General features: G+C 41.8%; 2 protein-coding genes across 2 annotated transcripts; one reads left to right on the top strand and one right to left on the bottom strand.

Moving 5' to 3' along the window:
* Positions 1–2,648: 2,648 nt before the first annotated feature.
* On the bottom strand, positions 2,649–7,897 carry pkmyt1 (protein kinase, membrane associated tyrosine/threonine 1). The gene is made up of 8 exons (XM_058405540.1): positions 7,617–7,897; positions 6,961–7,339; positions 6,456–6,693; positions 6,016–6,307; positions 5,757–5,863; positions 5,398–5,570; positions 4,699–4,922; positions 2,649–3,270 (listed from the first exon to the last, which is right to left on the bottom strand). The coding sequence occupies exons 2-8, from the start codon at positions 7,333–7,335 to the stop codon at positions 3,078–3,080; spliced, it is 1,602 nt and encodes a 533-aa protein (XP_058261523.1). The 5' UTR covers positions 7,336–7,339; positions 7,617–7,897; the 3' UTR covers positions 2,649–3,077.
* Positions 7,898–8,413: 516 nt separating this feature from the next.
* Positions 8,414–12,186, top strand: LOC131364080 (elongin-B). Its single transcript, XM_058407148.1, has 4 exons — positions 8,414–8,569; positions 9,894–10,028; positions 10,765–10,873; positions 11,050–12,186. The coding sequence occupies exons 1-4, from the start codon at positions 8,567–8,569 to the stop codon at positions 11,160–11,162; spliced, it is 360 nt and encodes a 119-aa protein (XP_058263131.1). The 5' UTR covers positions 8,414–8,566; the 3' UTR covers positions 11,163–12,186.
* The last annotated feature ends 1,519 nt before the right edge of the window (positions 12,187–13,705 follow it).

The raw sequence follows: 13,705 nt of genomic DNA, 5'->3' as shown, positions 1-13,705 counted from the left end.
TTAGTGCAAACAACAAATTAGTGCATTAATAGCATTTATATTTACAATCCAGACAACTATTAAACAGCAATAATGCACACCTTCTGAGCCATCAGATTTGAGAATTCAACCACACTTTGGTTTAAATACATATAACAACTGATGTAAGTCATGTTTCTCAGACATTCCTAAGTTCTTATTCCATTTATAGTTATACACGTGTTGTTTTTAGGGGTTGTGCTTGGCCCTTCAGTTCCAGTGAAAGGAACTCTTAATGCTTCAGCATACCAAGACATTTTGGACAATCTCATGCTCCCAACTTTGTGGGAATAGTTTGGGGATGACTTCTTCCTGTTCTAACATGAACTATGCACCAGTGTACAAAGCAAGGTCCATAAAGACATGGATGAGCGAGTTTGGTGTGGAGGAACGTGACCGGCCTGCACAGAGTCCTGACCTCAACCTGACAGAACACCTTTGGGATGAATTAGAGTGGAGACTGTGAGCCAGACCATCTCGTCCCACATCAGTGCCTGACCTCACGAATGCACTTCTAGAGGAATGGTCAAAGACTCCCATAAACACTCTCCTAAAAGCCTTCCCAGAAGAGTTGAAGCTGTTATAGCTCCAAAGGGCAGGCCAACTCCATATTACATTCATGTGCAATGTCCAAAAACTTTTGGCAATATAGTGTATTTATAAAACCCAGCTCCACAATTTTAAGATCGATCCTGACCTTGGGTTTCTGTCGGTGAATTTCTGCACCTTCTCCACATGTCTGGATATCCCTGGCTGACACAGTGCACTCGATAATTATAGTAGCCTGTAGTTTATTTTTTAAACACAAACCATCACTGATCACAAATGACCTGCTTTTAGCTTTGGACCAAGGCTGCATCTCAATATTAGTCCTGCTTGATCTTAGTGATGCATTCGACATTATAGATCATAATATCCTCATAGATCGCTTAAAAAATCACATAGGCATGCAGGGACAGGCATTAAAATGGTTTAGATCCTACCTGTCTGATCGATACCACTTTGTAGATTTAAATGGAGAACTGTCCAGTGTAGTGCCAGTGAAATACGGGGTCCCACAAGGGTCAGTTTTAGGACCTCTGCTTTTCTCAGTATACATGCTTCCATTGGGTGACATCATTAGAAGGCATGGGATTAGTTTCCATTTTTATGCCGATGATACCCAGTTATATATTTCATCAAAACCAGATGAAATACCTAATTTGTCTAGACTAACTGAGTGTGTTAAAGATATTAGAGATTGGATGACCGATAATTTTCTATTATTAAATTCTGATAAGACAGAGATATTACTTATTGGCCCAAAAAGTAGTACACAGAAGCTCTCGCAATTCAGCTTGCATCTAGAAGGATGCACTGTTACCAATAGCTCAACAGTGAAAGATCTGGGTGTAATATTAGATAGTAACTTATCCTTTGAAAATCATATTTCCAATATCACAAAAACAGCCTTCTTCCATCTTAGAAATATTGCCAAGCTTAGGAACATTTTATCTGTATCTGATGCAGAAAAACTAGTTCATGCATTCGTGGCCTCCAGACTGGACTACTGTAATTCATTACTAGGTGTTTGTCCTGCATCTTCAATAAACAAGCTACAGTTAATCCAGAATGCAGCCGCCAGAGTTCTTACCAGATCATAGAAAATTTGATCATATAACCCCAATATCATCATCCCTGCACTGGCTACCTGTTAAGTTTAGAATTGACTATAAATTAGCTCTACTCACATACAAGGCTCTAATTGGTTTAGCTCCCACCTATCTCTCCAGTCTTCTAACACGTTACAATCCACCACGCTCTTTAAGATCGCAAAATTCCGGACTTCTAGTAGTTCCCAGAATATCAAAGTTCACAAAAGGGGGTAGAGTGTTTTCGTATTTAGCTCCTAAACTTTGGAATAGTCTTCCTGACAGTGTTCGGGGCTCAGACACAGTCTCCCAGTTTCACAGCAGCTACGCTAATGCTGTTCCATTGTTTCCCTTCTTCTACCCATCCCGAGGCATACAGAGACTGTGCCGGCTCCAGTGGCATCCGGAGATGGACCAGCTCCAGCCGGGTTCTGCTTGTGAGGATTGGGATATTCAAGCAGCGCCATGGACAACAACCTCCTTATTGATTTACATAACACTATACACATGCTGTATCTGCATCACACAATTGTCACCCAAATGAGGATGGGTTCCCTTTTTGAGTCTGGTTCTTCTCAAGGTTTCTTCCTCATACCATCTAAGGGAGTTTTTCCTTGCCACAGTCACCTCAGGCTTGCTCACTTGGGATAACATCTAGGACTGTCTGTCTGTTTATATGTTTGTTGTTTTCTTATGTCGTTTCTCATGTAAAGCTGCTTTGAGACAATGCTCTTTGTTAAAAGTGCTATACAAATAAAATTGAATTGAATTGAAAATTGAATCCTGTAGATACTTTGGTAGTTTATCCAATTACTTAGATTTATGCAAATTATCTAAATAAAGGGAGGTCATCAGGCTAAAGAGCTAGAAAGATTATTTATTAAACTGCAGGATTGTTAAGGAGCTCTCGAGAGATTAAAATACAGACTGTGAAGAGCTAATTAGACAGCTACTTCCCTAATTAGCATGAGATCATATCAAAACAGCTGCTTATCTGTGGATGGTTTTGTTGTATATCATGTTTTAAGATGGCCTGGTGGTTTCAGTGTGTGGGCTGCAGGAGCTCTGTGGTGTGTTCACGTGGTCATGGATTTGGACGTTATGTAAATAAAGTGAGGACAAGTCAGGACAATTTGATCTTTAGTCATCAACAGCTTCACAAATGATACACACATGTTAACACAAATCATCACAAAAGTCACCCATATTTACAGAGTTAAAAAAAAGAAAATAAACAAACCCCAGCAACATTTAGATCCATTGCACCATTCTAACATATAATACAGAATCTTAACCCTTTAAAGTCTTAAAAAAACCCACAGAAAACACAGAAGTCTAAACTGCCAGAATGTGTGAAGTTTTGCAACAATTTTCTGATTGTTTATAGAAACTAAATACAACACATTATCTTTTGTTATGGCTCGCTCTCTAGAGAGCTTCATCAAAAAGCGTGAGCAGGTTTTTGGGTTCAAAGCTGCGCTCAGAGTGTTTCACCAAACTCAAGCAGATGGGACTGAGCCGGGGCGAGTGAGTGTTTAAGGAGGTGTGTGAGGGACTGTGTGCAGGACTGCAGGTTGGGATTGGCGTGGAGGTGCTTCCTACTGAGATTCTGGGCTGGAGTCTGTCAAAACAAAAAGAAAAACATTTACCACAAAGATATTCCGTTTCATTACTTATTCAATAATTCATGTTAACTTTAGATAACCAACTAGGTTTGTAAGGTCAGAAAGTCTGTCTATATTTTATCTAAATTAAGGTTTTTATTTGGTTGTTTTTTCACCTATAAATTTTTCACACCCCATTGCAGCTCCGAATGTGAGCTGACAGCTGTGATTATTTTCTTTTTTATCCTCTCAAAATAACAGAAATCACAGTGGTCTTACAGAACTGCCAAGTACAGCTACATTGGCCATGCTCACAGGGAGGGAGGGGTGGCAAACTCTTTCTCCTGTCAATCATAGCGACACTAGACGCATGCAGAAGTGGGCAGGTAGCACTTTCCGCAGTGTGCTACACTACATGAACAGCATTTTAAAAAGATGCAGTTGGCCTGGCTTCATGTGCCCCAGATAAAAACTTGTATAGTGTTTGGATAAAATCACAGAGGTGAAAGTGTCTTCAGGATGATAATCAGCCATAACATTATGACCACCTGCCTAATATTGTGTTGGTCCCCCTTTTTCTGCTAAAACAGTCCTGACCCGTCGAGGCACGGACGCCACTAGATCCCTGAAGGTGTGCTGTGGTATCTGGCACCAAGATGTTAGCAGCAGAAACTCTAATTTGCAAGGTAGGACCCTTCATGGATCGGACTTGTTTGTCCAGCATATCCCACATTATCCTGCTGAAAGAGGCCACAGCCATCAGGGAATACTGTTTCCATGAAAGGGTGTACATGGTCTGCAACAATGCTTAGGTAGGTGGTACGTGTCAAAGTAACATCCACATGGATGGCAAGACCCGAGGTTTCCCAGCAGAACATTGCCCAAAGCTTGACACTCCGTCGGCTTGCCTTCTTCCCATAGTGCATCCTGGTGCCATGTGTTCCCCAGGTCCCCCAGACGCACACATGCCCAGCCATCTATGTGATGTAAAAGAAAATGTCATTCATCAGACCAGGCCACCTTCTTCCATCACGTGGTCCAGTTCTGATACAACGCGTGCCCATTGTTAGCACTTCCGGTGGTGCACAGGGGATCGCTGGTTCACCACTGTTCTTTTCATTGGACCACTTTTAATAGATACTGACCACTTCAGACCGGGAACACCCCACAAGAGCTGAAGTTTTGGAGATGCTCTGATCCAGTCGTCTAGCCATCACAATTTGGCCCTTCGTCCTTGTCAAACTCGCTCAAATCCTTACGTTTCCCATTTTTCCTGCTTCTAACACTTTGAGGACAAAATGTTCACTTGCTGCCTAATATATCCCACCCACTAACAGGTGCCATGACGAGGAGATAATTAGTGTTATTCACTTCACCTGTCACTGCTCATAATGTTATGCCCGATCAGTGTATATGTCCAAAATTTAGTGGCATGCATGTTATACCTGTGTACGAATGAAGGTGAGTGTTCTAGAACCTGCGGTCCTGGCAGAAACACTGGATCATCACTAGCTGAATCAGAAAGAGCACTGCTGTGCTGCAGGATGCTGAGGTCACTGTCTACGTGCCAGGAATCCCGAGGGGGCGTATGGGGAGCAGGAGGGTCACAGCGGGGAATCAGGGGAAGATTTAGGGACGAGAGCAGGCTGAAGAGTGCAGAGAAGACATACTGAAAGAAATAATTAGTAAAAAATAATTAGATAAACTACCAACCAGATAAATAAACAGGGATTGGAAAGAGACAGACAGACAGATAGGCAGAGGGATAAATAAATCGACAGATAGGCAGACAGATAGAGAACGAGACAGAAACATATTTCCACACAAACTTGTTAGTGTAACAAGCATAGAAAACAAGGTAAAAAACAGAGTACATTTTATATGGTTCATTAAGAAATTATTGTTGAAGAGAGAAACTGGAATGCACATGTACAGTACAGTCAAGTATGAAAATATCTGGACCAAGTTATAGTTATTTCGATATATATCACAGGATCACAGTACTGAAGGACTACTCTTTTTTTTTCTTCTTCTGTGATAAATCATAGTAGCGCTCTCCAGTGTTCAATAACGGCGCTCCTATACAAGTTGACAGAGAGTGAGATGGACCTTCCTTTGAAAACATGAACAGAGGAAGTGTTTACCTGGCCCAGAGTGAGTAGAGACAGCCAGCCCTCTCTGAGTCGGAGGGAGAGTTGGCGTTTCCACCTGTGTTTGCGGACAGATGGTAGAGACAGGAGCAGCTCCACTGAAGCTCTGTCTCTGGGGTCTGGAGCTAACATCAACCTGAGGACATGCTGCAGCTCCGGGGACAGGGCTAAACACAAACACACTTCTGTTAACAATTGAGATATCCTCTATGTGTGTGTGTGTGTGTGTGTGTGTGTGTGACAGAACTGAACTACCAACATACAACCAATAAGAAATATCAATCTGAACAATTTGTAAAGATATCACATATTTGCTACACATTATTACATGTGTGGGATGAGAAAAGACAAACCATTAGTGAGCTCAGAGGGTAAATAGCCCTTTCTGAGCTGCTGCCACCCCTCTCCTCCTTTAGGAACCTCTATACTACACGCCAGCTCCAGGATGGACACACCAAGGCTAATGGGAAAATAAACAGTTTAGCATTAAACAGATCCCAACTATACAGAAATAACAGACCTGTCAGCCAATCAGGGACAAATGTTTTGCATGGCACCAACATATAAACACACATTTTTAAAATATTTTCCATGCTTTGGAGTGAAATAGACCTGAAGATGTCTGCTGCAGCTCCGTATTCTCCTCTGAGTAGTTCAGGAGCCATGTAGCGTGGATCTCCTTCCTGTGCATCAGCATTCTCCTTCTTCCCTCGTGCCATAACTTGCTCCTTCTCTGTCCCCTGCTCCAGCTCCAGCAGCAGGCCAAAGTCCCCTAATTTCAGTCGGCCGGAGTGAGTGAGGAACACGTTGGCTGGTTTAAGGTCGAGGTGGGCAAACCCTTGTGAGTGTAAGTGACCCAGAGCTAGCAGCAGATCACACAGGTAATCCCATGCACACTGCTCACCTACACGAAATACACATATTTATAAATAAAAGTGAATATCAATAAGATGCATTAGGTTTTATATAGTACAATAACTACTGATAGGTGACAGGAAGTTTGGGGTTTCCGAGCACCATAAATACTCAGTGTTATATAATAACAGTGTAACCTGTTGTCATGGGCTGTGTTTCGGCGTGCAGCAGCAGACTCGTGCAGCACAGCTCAGTCTGGATGTAGAGCCGCTCTGCCTCTTCCCAGGCAGCACTGAAGCCCAGCACATGAGGATGACGATGGAGGCGTTCGTGATTCAGAGCCTCTCGAACACAGCGTGCTCGCTCGCTATCACCGCGGAAACGCTGGGCGGAGCGCTTCACCGCATATTCACGCCCATCTATGACACTACGGACCTGAAGCACAAACCAAGACCGGGCAGTTTGTAGTCAACAAACCTTAATTATGTAAGAGTAAGTATTTTTTTTAAAATTAAATGCATACAATGTATATCCTTTAGAACAGAATGTAGCTGATCAGCCAGACATTTGGTCTGGTTTCAGTGCATCCCTAGGCAAACTGTCAGTATTGTCCAAAGCTGTATAATTTATTAATGGCACATCACTACTCAGCAACAACAAATGGGAAATATTTAAAGAAGAGAAAAGCATGATGTCTCTCACCTTGTAAACCTCTCCGAACGAACCGTGCCCAATGAGGCCAAGGTTGACAAAGCACTGGCTGAAGAAGGACTGTGGCTTGCCTGGGTCATAGACGGAAACCGGTGGCGGTCTTTCAATCAGAGCCTGAGACAGCGGGGTCCAGCGGGACCGGCGCTGAGGGAAAACCCGGCTCAGGGGAGGACAGCCTTTCGACGGAGGCCGAGGAGGGAGCAGATGAGAGTGGTGTCGAGAGGGAGAGACCGATGATGAGGAGCGGGAGGACGAGGAGAACGGGAGACGGCGCTTCTTCAGGGAGAAAGACTGCTCAGCATGCATGAAGTGGACAGGTAGAGGGAGCGGAGTGCCCACGGTTTTGGTTTCCTCACCCACTGCCATGGATCTGAAATAACACAACAGAATTATGCTTATTAATTCAGAGGTGTAAATGAAATTAGCACCTATTATTATTATTTATCACTGAGCAGCTACAGTGAAACCAGGTCACGTGACGTAGCCAAAATGACGTCACAAAGTGTTTGAGCCCAAATGTTTATTTTGTGTGCACGCTATGTTTAGTGACTCTATAGACAGCTTCTACGTTATTTATCAACATAACATTTCGTATAAATATCATTTAAATAAAACATATATAAATATTTAATAAGGAAAAGACTTACCACATCACCGGGAAAATTCGTGTTCTGTTAGCCCCCGCAGCTAGCTAGCCTTCTCTGACAGCTGTTTGTCAACAATATCCATAACTCTCCCGACAAACCTCTCACGTGTCATTATTAGCCATTCACAATACTTTATTTAGTGAGATACTAACACAAACACTGCTTGGCTCAGCTTTTTAATAAACAAAAAATCTGAAATGCTAACTTGCTACTCTCTCTCTACGTTTTTTTTCTCCTGCTCTCGCGCCGCAAACAAGTTTCAAAATTCTCTGCCACGCGCCAAAAACAGGTGATGACGTACGCAGTCGCGAGTGGAGGGGGGAGGGGATTAAAAAAGAAAAACAGTTGCCAGATCGACAGGTTTCAACACGACTTTGTGAACACGACTGGACTAGCTACTAAAATATATGTAGGGTATAAAAGATGATATTTTAAATGTTTTTAATATTAATATCCATTTGAAAATTTATATATATATATATATATATATATATATATATATATATATATATATATATATATATATATATATGGTGAGATGTGTAAACCGCAATGATACGGTGCTAAAACAGGTAACGAATCTGGCAACCTCTGCAAATTCAACCGAATGAGTGAATCCTTCCTTCACCAGAAAAAGTCCAATAAGATCTTAATATAGTTTGTGTGGAAGCATTTATATCGACACTTTAAACGGTTAAATAGTGTGTTTTGCAGCATTTTACTGATGTTTACTATTTATTTATTTATTTATTTTATTTTAATGACTTACACTATTACTGGTAAACAAAACTCTTCTGGAAAGCTAAAGAAATGAGCTGTTATAATAAAACTGAGCCGTGAAAACGGGTTCTGGTAACCACGGGGATGCGCGTAAATGACGTCATATCGCGGCGGTGCATTGTGGGATTGCGGAGGAGTGGGGTGGTGAATGGTGCAACATAACTTCAGAAATGGTGAGTAAACGTTGACTTAATTAAACAGTATCGCTAAAACAACCTCCGAGGATTGTTCGCGGCGAATCTCACGATTGAACTGCCAACGGGTCTGTAAAGAGACTAAGGAATCCCGTTAGTTCGTGTAAATCGTAAAGATTGGCGTTTGTTGCTTTCAAAACGGGTCCAAGCCCAATTGGCTCGTTACTCCCTACTTTGGTTGCCTTAATATGGCGTATAAACGATGACCTTCACACTTTACGTTGTGCACTTAATATCCAATAAGGAGCGGTTTGGGATGTAGCCGAGCGAAAGCTAGCGAAAAGGCTATATAGGCTCATTAGCTAGCTGTGTGTTTTGTGGTGTTCATAGAAACGCGACTTGGATTTAACCGCCGAATTATTGTGAAAATGTTGCGATGTTTATTTACCTAATTATATTTTTTGTCAATAAACGGCTTTACTTTTGTCGCGTTTCTTGAACAGCGCCTCAGCACACAGGCCTCTTTAGCACAAAGCTAACGGGGGTCTTTTACTACAAGTGTCCACCCGCAATACGGAGGCTATTGATTTAAAATCATCATAATTTCAGCATTAAAAACAAACATATATTTTACATGCATAAAATCTTACTCTGAGGACTAATACTGTGGTAAGCCCTGATAAGGAGATTTAAACTTAGAGAGAATGACAAGGCTGGAATCTAGTTATAATAAACGCCCAAAACTTCAAAAACAAATATTTATACTCAAGTCACAATAATGTATGAAGCATAAATAATAATAAAAAAGCAGATTTATCATATAAGAAGCTAATGAAAGAAACTAATGAAATCTAGTTTTTAATGATTTATTCTTCTTCTTGAGCCCTTGAATATTCCTGATGTTCCCCAGAGCACCAGTTTGAGGGTGAAAAGAAATCAATAATCCGCCAGGTGATCAGTGATGATCCTGATGATTATTAGCAGTTCTACTTCAGCGCTGTACTGCTTTGATGACTCATCCTGTACTTTTCCGCAGTTTGTCCAATCAAAAGCTCTCTAGAGTGTAGAATTCACTCCTGGGGGTGTGTCTTGCTTTAGAGTGGCTGCTCAGTAGCACATGGCTGTCCATCTTTGTGCACACTATTCCCTTTCAGAAGTTGGCACTCAGTCTGCTGGAGAACATGAGTTCACGTTTATACGCCGCTGGATTCCCGTAAAACTCTTAAATGTTTACCGTATTTAGCTAGTTCTCTAGGCTGGATCAGATTGACCAGGGTTGTGGAGTATCTTGAATGGCTGGCTGTTGTCTAAGTATATATTGTAGTGTGAGTATGTATTTTGTTTTGTTTTTTTTCCTCCACAGGACGTGTTTTTAATGATCCGGCGTCACAAGACGACCATCTTCACCGACGCAAAGGAGTCCACAACTGTTTATGAGCTGAAGCGCATTGTCGAGGGCATCCTGAAGAGACCGCCTGAGGACCAGAGACTTTACAAGGTATAGTGTTTACTTGCGTCAGCATTAGCGACTCGTCCCACTGCCCTGTTCCAGCTGTGTAGACCCTGCTCGGTGATGTTCACTCTGTCTGTAATGCAACATTAATAAACATTCAGTAATGTTCACTCTGCAATAGTGTTCATTAATAGTGTTAAGTTGTCTTTATTTGTCACATATACAGTACTGCACAGTGAAATTCTTTCTTTGCATATCGCATCCTTGGGGGTTGGGGTCAGAGCACAGGGTTAGCCCATGATGCAGCACCCCTGGAGCAGGGGCCTTGCTCAAGGGCCCAATGGTGGCAGCTTGGCGGTGCTGGGACTTGAACCCTGATCTTTTGGTCAACGACCCAGCTTTAACCACTTGAGCTACCACTGACTCATTAACATTAGCAGTGCTCTCACTACAATGAACCAGACCTTCATCAATACTGACAGCATGCTCATTAATATTCACCACACTCATTGATATTCAACATACAATCATTAATATTCACTCACTATCAGTATACACTCATTACTACTCAGCATGGACCTATTAATGTTCACCACACACTTGTTAACGTTCACTACACATCCATTAATGTATGAAAATATACAGTGTACAAAAGGTAGTGTACTGTTTAGTAAAGTAGTGTGTGATTTGAGATGTGGTCCTGTTTGGGTCTGTTGTAAAACCAGGTGTGTGCTTTGACTTGATGGCCAAATCATCATCTTTAACTCTGTGTGTGTTTCAGGATGATCAGCTGCTAGACGACGGTAAAACACTGGGAGATTGTGGCTTCACTAGTCAGACAGCCAGACCTCAGGCTCCCGCCACAGTCGGACTCGCCTTCCGAATTACTGGTACGTCTCGTTTAGCACAACACTAACCATCCTGACTGCCTGGACATAGAAAGGTCATGTTCATTAACATGATGATGAGCATGTATGATGAAAAACAAATGGGATTTGTTATCAGATTAATATACAGCATTAAACAAGGATATAAAATGTGTGTGTGTGTGTGTGTGTGCACGCAGACGATGCATTTGAGCAGCTCCAAGTGGATCCGTTCTCAAATCCTCCTGAGCTTCCTGACGTGATGAAGCCTCAGGATTCAGGCAGCACAGCCAATGAGCAGTCTGTGCAGTAAAAACACAACACAGCACAGCAGGAGGAGGAGGAGAAATCTGCCGCTCTGTTACGACGAGGTTCCACCTGGACTGAGCACTCAGAAGGGGTTAAGGGGTTTCAGAAACCAAAAACAGGACACAGCCCCCCCCATCCTACATATACACACACACACACGTGCACACACACACACAAACATACACTTCATCCAGCTTATTACATTTCCTTGTTAACTCTGGACTGACACATATTTCCACTTCACTGTGTCTGACACACACATACGCTCTTACTTTAAACCCGAACGCGGCTTGTTTTTGCAGTGTAAAGATGTTTGTGTTGTAAGTGTTCATTAAAACAGAAAGAAAGCGGCGCTTGTGTTTTGCAGTAAGAGAGATTGTGATGTTCGAGGGAGACGCATGCGGGAATTACAGCGTATTTTTCACTCGAGCCTGCATCCATAGTGCATTATGTAATTTATCTTTTCCTTTCTTTTTTTTTTTAATTATGAATTAAGCAAACCTTTTAGGCACTGATATTAAAAATCTAAATTTTACATCTGTTGTCTTTCTGTAATTTTTTTTTTATGTTGTATTATTATGTTCTATAATTATGCTTATGGTGATGAGGAAATACAGTGTATATGTATTAAAAATCCCAAATTGGGTGCGTTAAATTTAATGGCTCCTTGATTCCACAGTCCTGTCTTTCAGCCTGTCACCCAGACATCAATTCAATCCCTCACAGCAGAACGGGAGAAAATGTCTGGTCTCTTTACAAAGACCTGTCCTGTTTTTAGTGATCGTCAGTTTTTCGTTTTGACATCTTGTTCATTCTGAGATCCTCTTCTGTTCACCACGAGGTGATTTACGTTACCTTGCCTTCCTCTCAGCTCATATCAGCCTGGCCATTCTCTTCTGGCATTCCTCATCAACAATGTGCTTCAACCCATAGAACTGCTGCTGACTGGGGTTTTTTATTTTTGTGCCATTCTGTATGAACTTTACATTTTGTGTTAAATTTTCAAAATAAAGTAGACTGTGAGTGTATATCCATAAGGAAGTGTTATTTCAAAGTGGAAGAGACTGATATCATGAATTTAGATGGGGGGAAGGTATTTACATACATCTGAAATCCTGCCATCAGTTTTTTTGTATAAAATTCCATTTAGGTATTACAGAATAACAAGTGGACACATTAATAGTACTAAAACATCAACATGTGATAACATTTCTCTTTCTACATTTCATTTAGCGAGTGTTTTAATCATACTCGGAGACAGCATGTACATTACAAGTACTTAGAGATGAGCGAATGTGAAGCAGGTAGGGGGTAGTTCTAGACATCTTCCTGATTTATAAGTCTTATATTCAAAATTCTTTTATCAACACAAATGGAGCAAATCGTCTAAAGATTCTAGAAAAGCTCATCTGGATCCATGACAATAATGTCATTAATTCATCATGGTCAATTACTCTTGCTAATTTGGTTCTTCCAGTGCACATGACATCTGGATTCAATTTTAATTGATTGAGTTATCCGAGATAACTACCCACGTCTGCCGCTTGCCTGAAAAATAACAGCTGATGAACCAGTAGCTGTGGGAGGATCCCAGTCATCTTGATCCCTGCATATCAGAGTCATAGAGTATATGGTCACTAACTGTGGGAACTGACTGGCAGCTGCTTTTGGCAGACCGCTGTGTCACTGAGCAGAGCTATTTAGGAGCTTTGCTAATGGGGAGGGGCCTAGAAAAAAAGTAGCATAAAAAGTGCACTCCTGAAAAAGCTACCCTGCTGTTTGTAGGGTATTTGGACATTGTGTTGCCCAGGCTAATGCAGATATCATGACTTCTCACCCTCTGTGCTGAGCATGGCCTGACCATCACAATTACACTATTCCAGCAAAAGAATAAATATAAGACACCATAGATTCATCCCTGGTCCAAACCCTGCTCTCTAATTGACTGTTATATTATGGTACAAGGACATGATGATAGACTGCTGAACTAAGTGTCTAAACTCCAGATGACGGCATAGCCACCTCACAAAATAAACCTAAAGTAGTATGGAAAGCTGAGCTTTGATGCACCCTTGCTAAGAAGGGAAACTGAATAAAACATTGGCTACTATGAGATCTGTGATTTGTGAGGCATCAGCCCAAACCATCGGCTACAGTTGTAGACTGATTTGATGAAGACCATATTCAGTCACCAGACAATATGTCTAAAGCCCACAGGGCATCGTCAATCAGGCACAAACCTTAGTCGAAGTCTGACAGCTGTCTGTTCACTCAAAAGCAATAGGCACTGACAAAATCCCTGCTGAGTAAATAAAGCCTCTGCACAAGAACTGGTCTTATGTCTCACCTTTCTGCTCCACAAGGAGCTTGAGAACAGCAGTGCTTGCTTGATAGTAGATTCTAGGCTGATGGGAACAAAAGGTTCCAGCAATCACCAAGCTGTCTAGACAGTAGGTCCTGGAGTTACAGTATGCTGATGACTCTGATCTTGTGTCTCATTCTCCACAGGAACTTCACTCTATCCTGAGAAGCCTGAAGATGTCCCTT

The sequence above is a fragment of the Hemibagrus wyckioides genome, linkage group LG13, assembly GCF_019097595.1.
Source record: "Hemibagrus wyckioides isolate EC202008001 linkage group LG13, SWU_Hwy_1.0, whole genome shotgun sequence".
In the NCBI taxonomy this organism is placed as follows: Eukaryota; Metazoa; Chordata; class Actinopteri; order Siluriformes; family Bagridae; genus Hemibagrus; species Hemibagrus wyckioides.
The sequence above is the reverse complement of the archived record's forward strand: the minus strand, read 5'-3'. Positions and strand labels throughout refer to the sequence as shown.

Bases quoted from the DNA above. Each gene is read 5' to 3' on its own strand.
- pkmyt1 (XM_058405540.1), bottom strand. From the start codon at position 7,335: ATGGCAGTGGGTGAGGAAACCAAAACCGTGGGCACTCCGCTCCCTCTA. The intron at 5,864-6,015 runs GTCTATTTCACT...TTTTCCCATTAG, and splicing joins GCTGCAGCAGACATCTTCAG to CCTTGGTGTGTCCATCCTGG. The intron at 3,271-4,698 runs GTATAACATGCA...TTGTTTTGACAG, and splicing joins TCACCTTCATTCGTACACAG to ACTCCAGCCCAGAATCTCAG.
- LOC131364080 (XM_058407148.1), top strand. The intron at 10,029-10,764 runs GTATAGTGTTTA...TGTGTGTTTCAG, and splicing joins AGGACCAGAGACTTTACAAG to GATGATCAGCTGCTAGACGA. The intron at 10,874-11,049 runs GTACGTCTCGTT...GTGTGCACGCAG, and splicing joins ACTCGCCTTCCGAATTACTG to ACGATGCATTTGAGCAGCTC.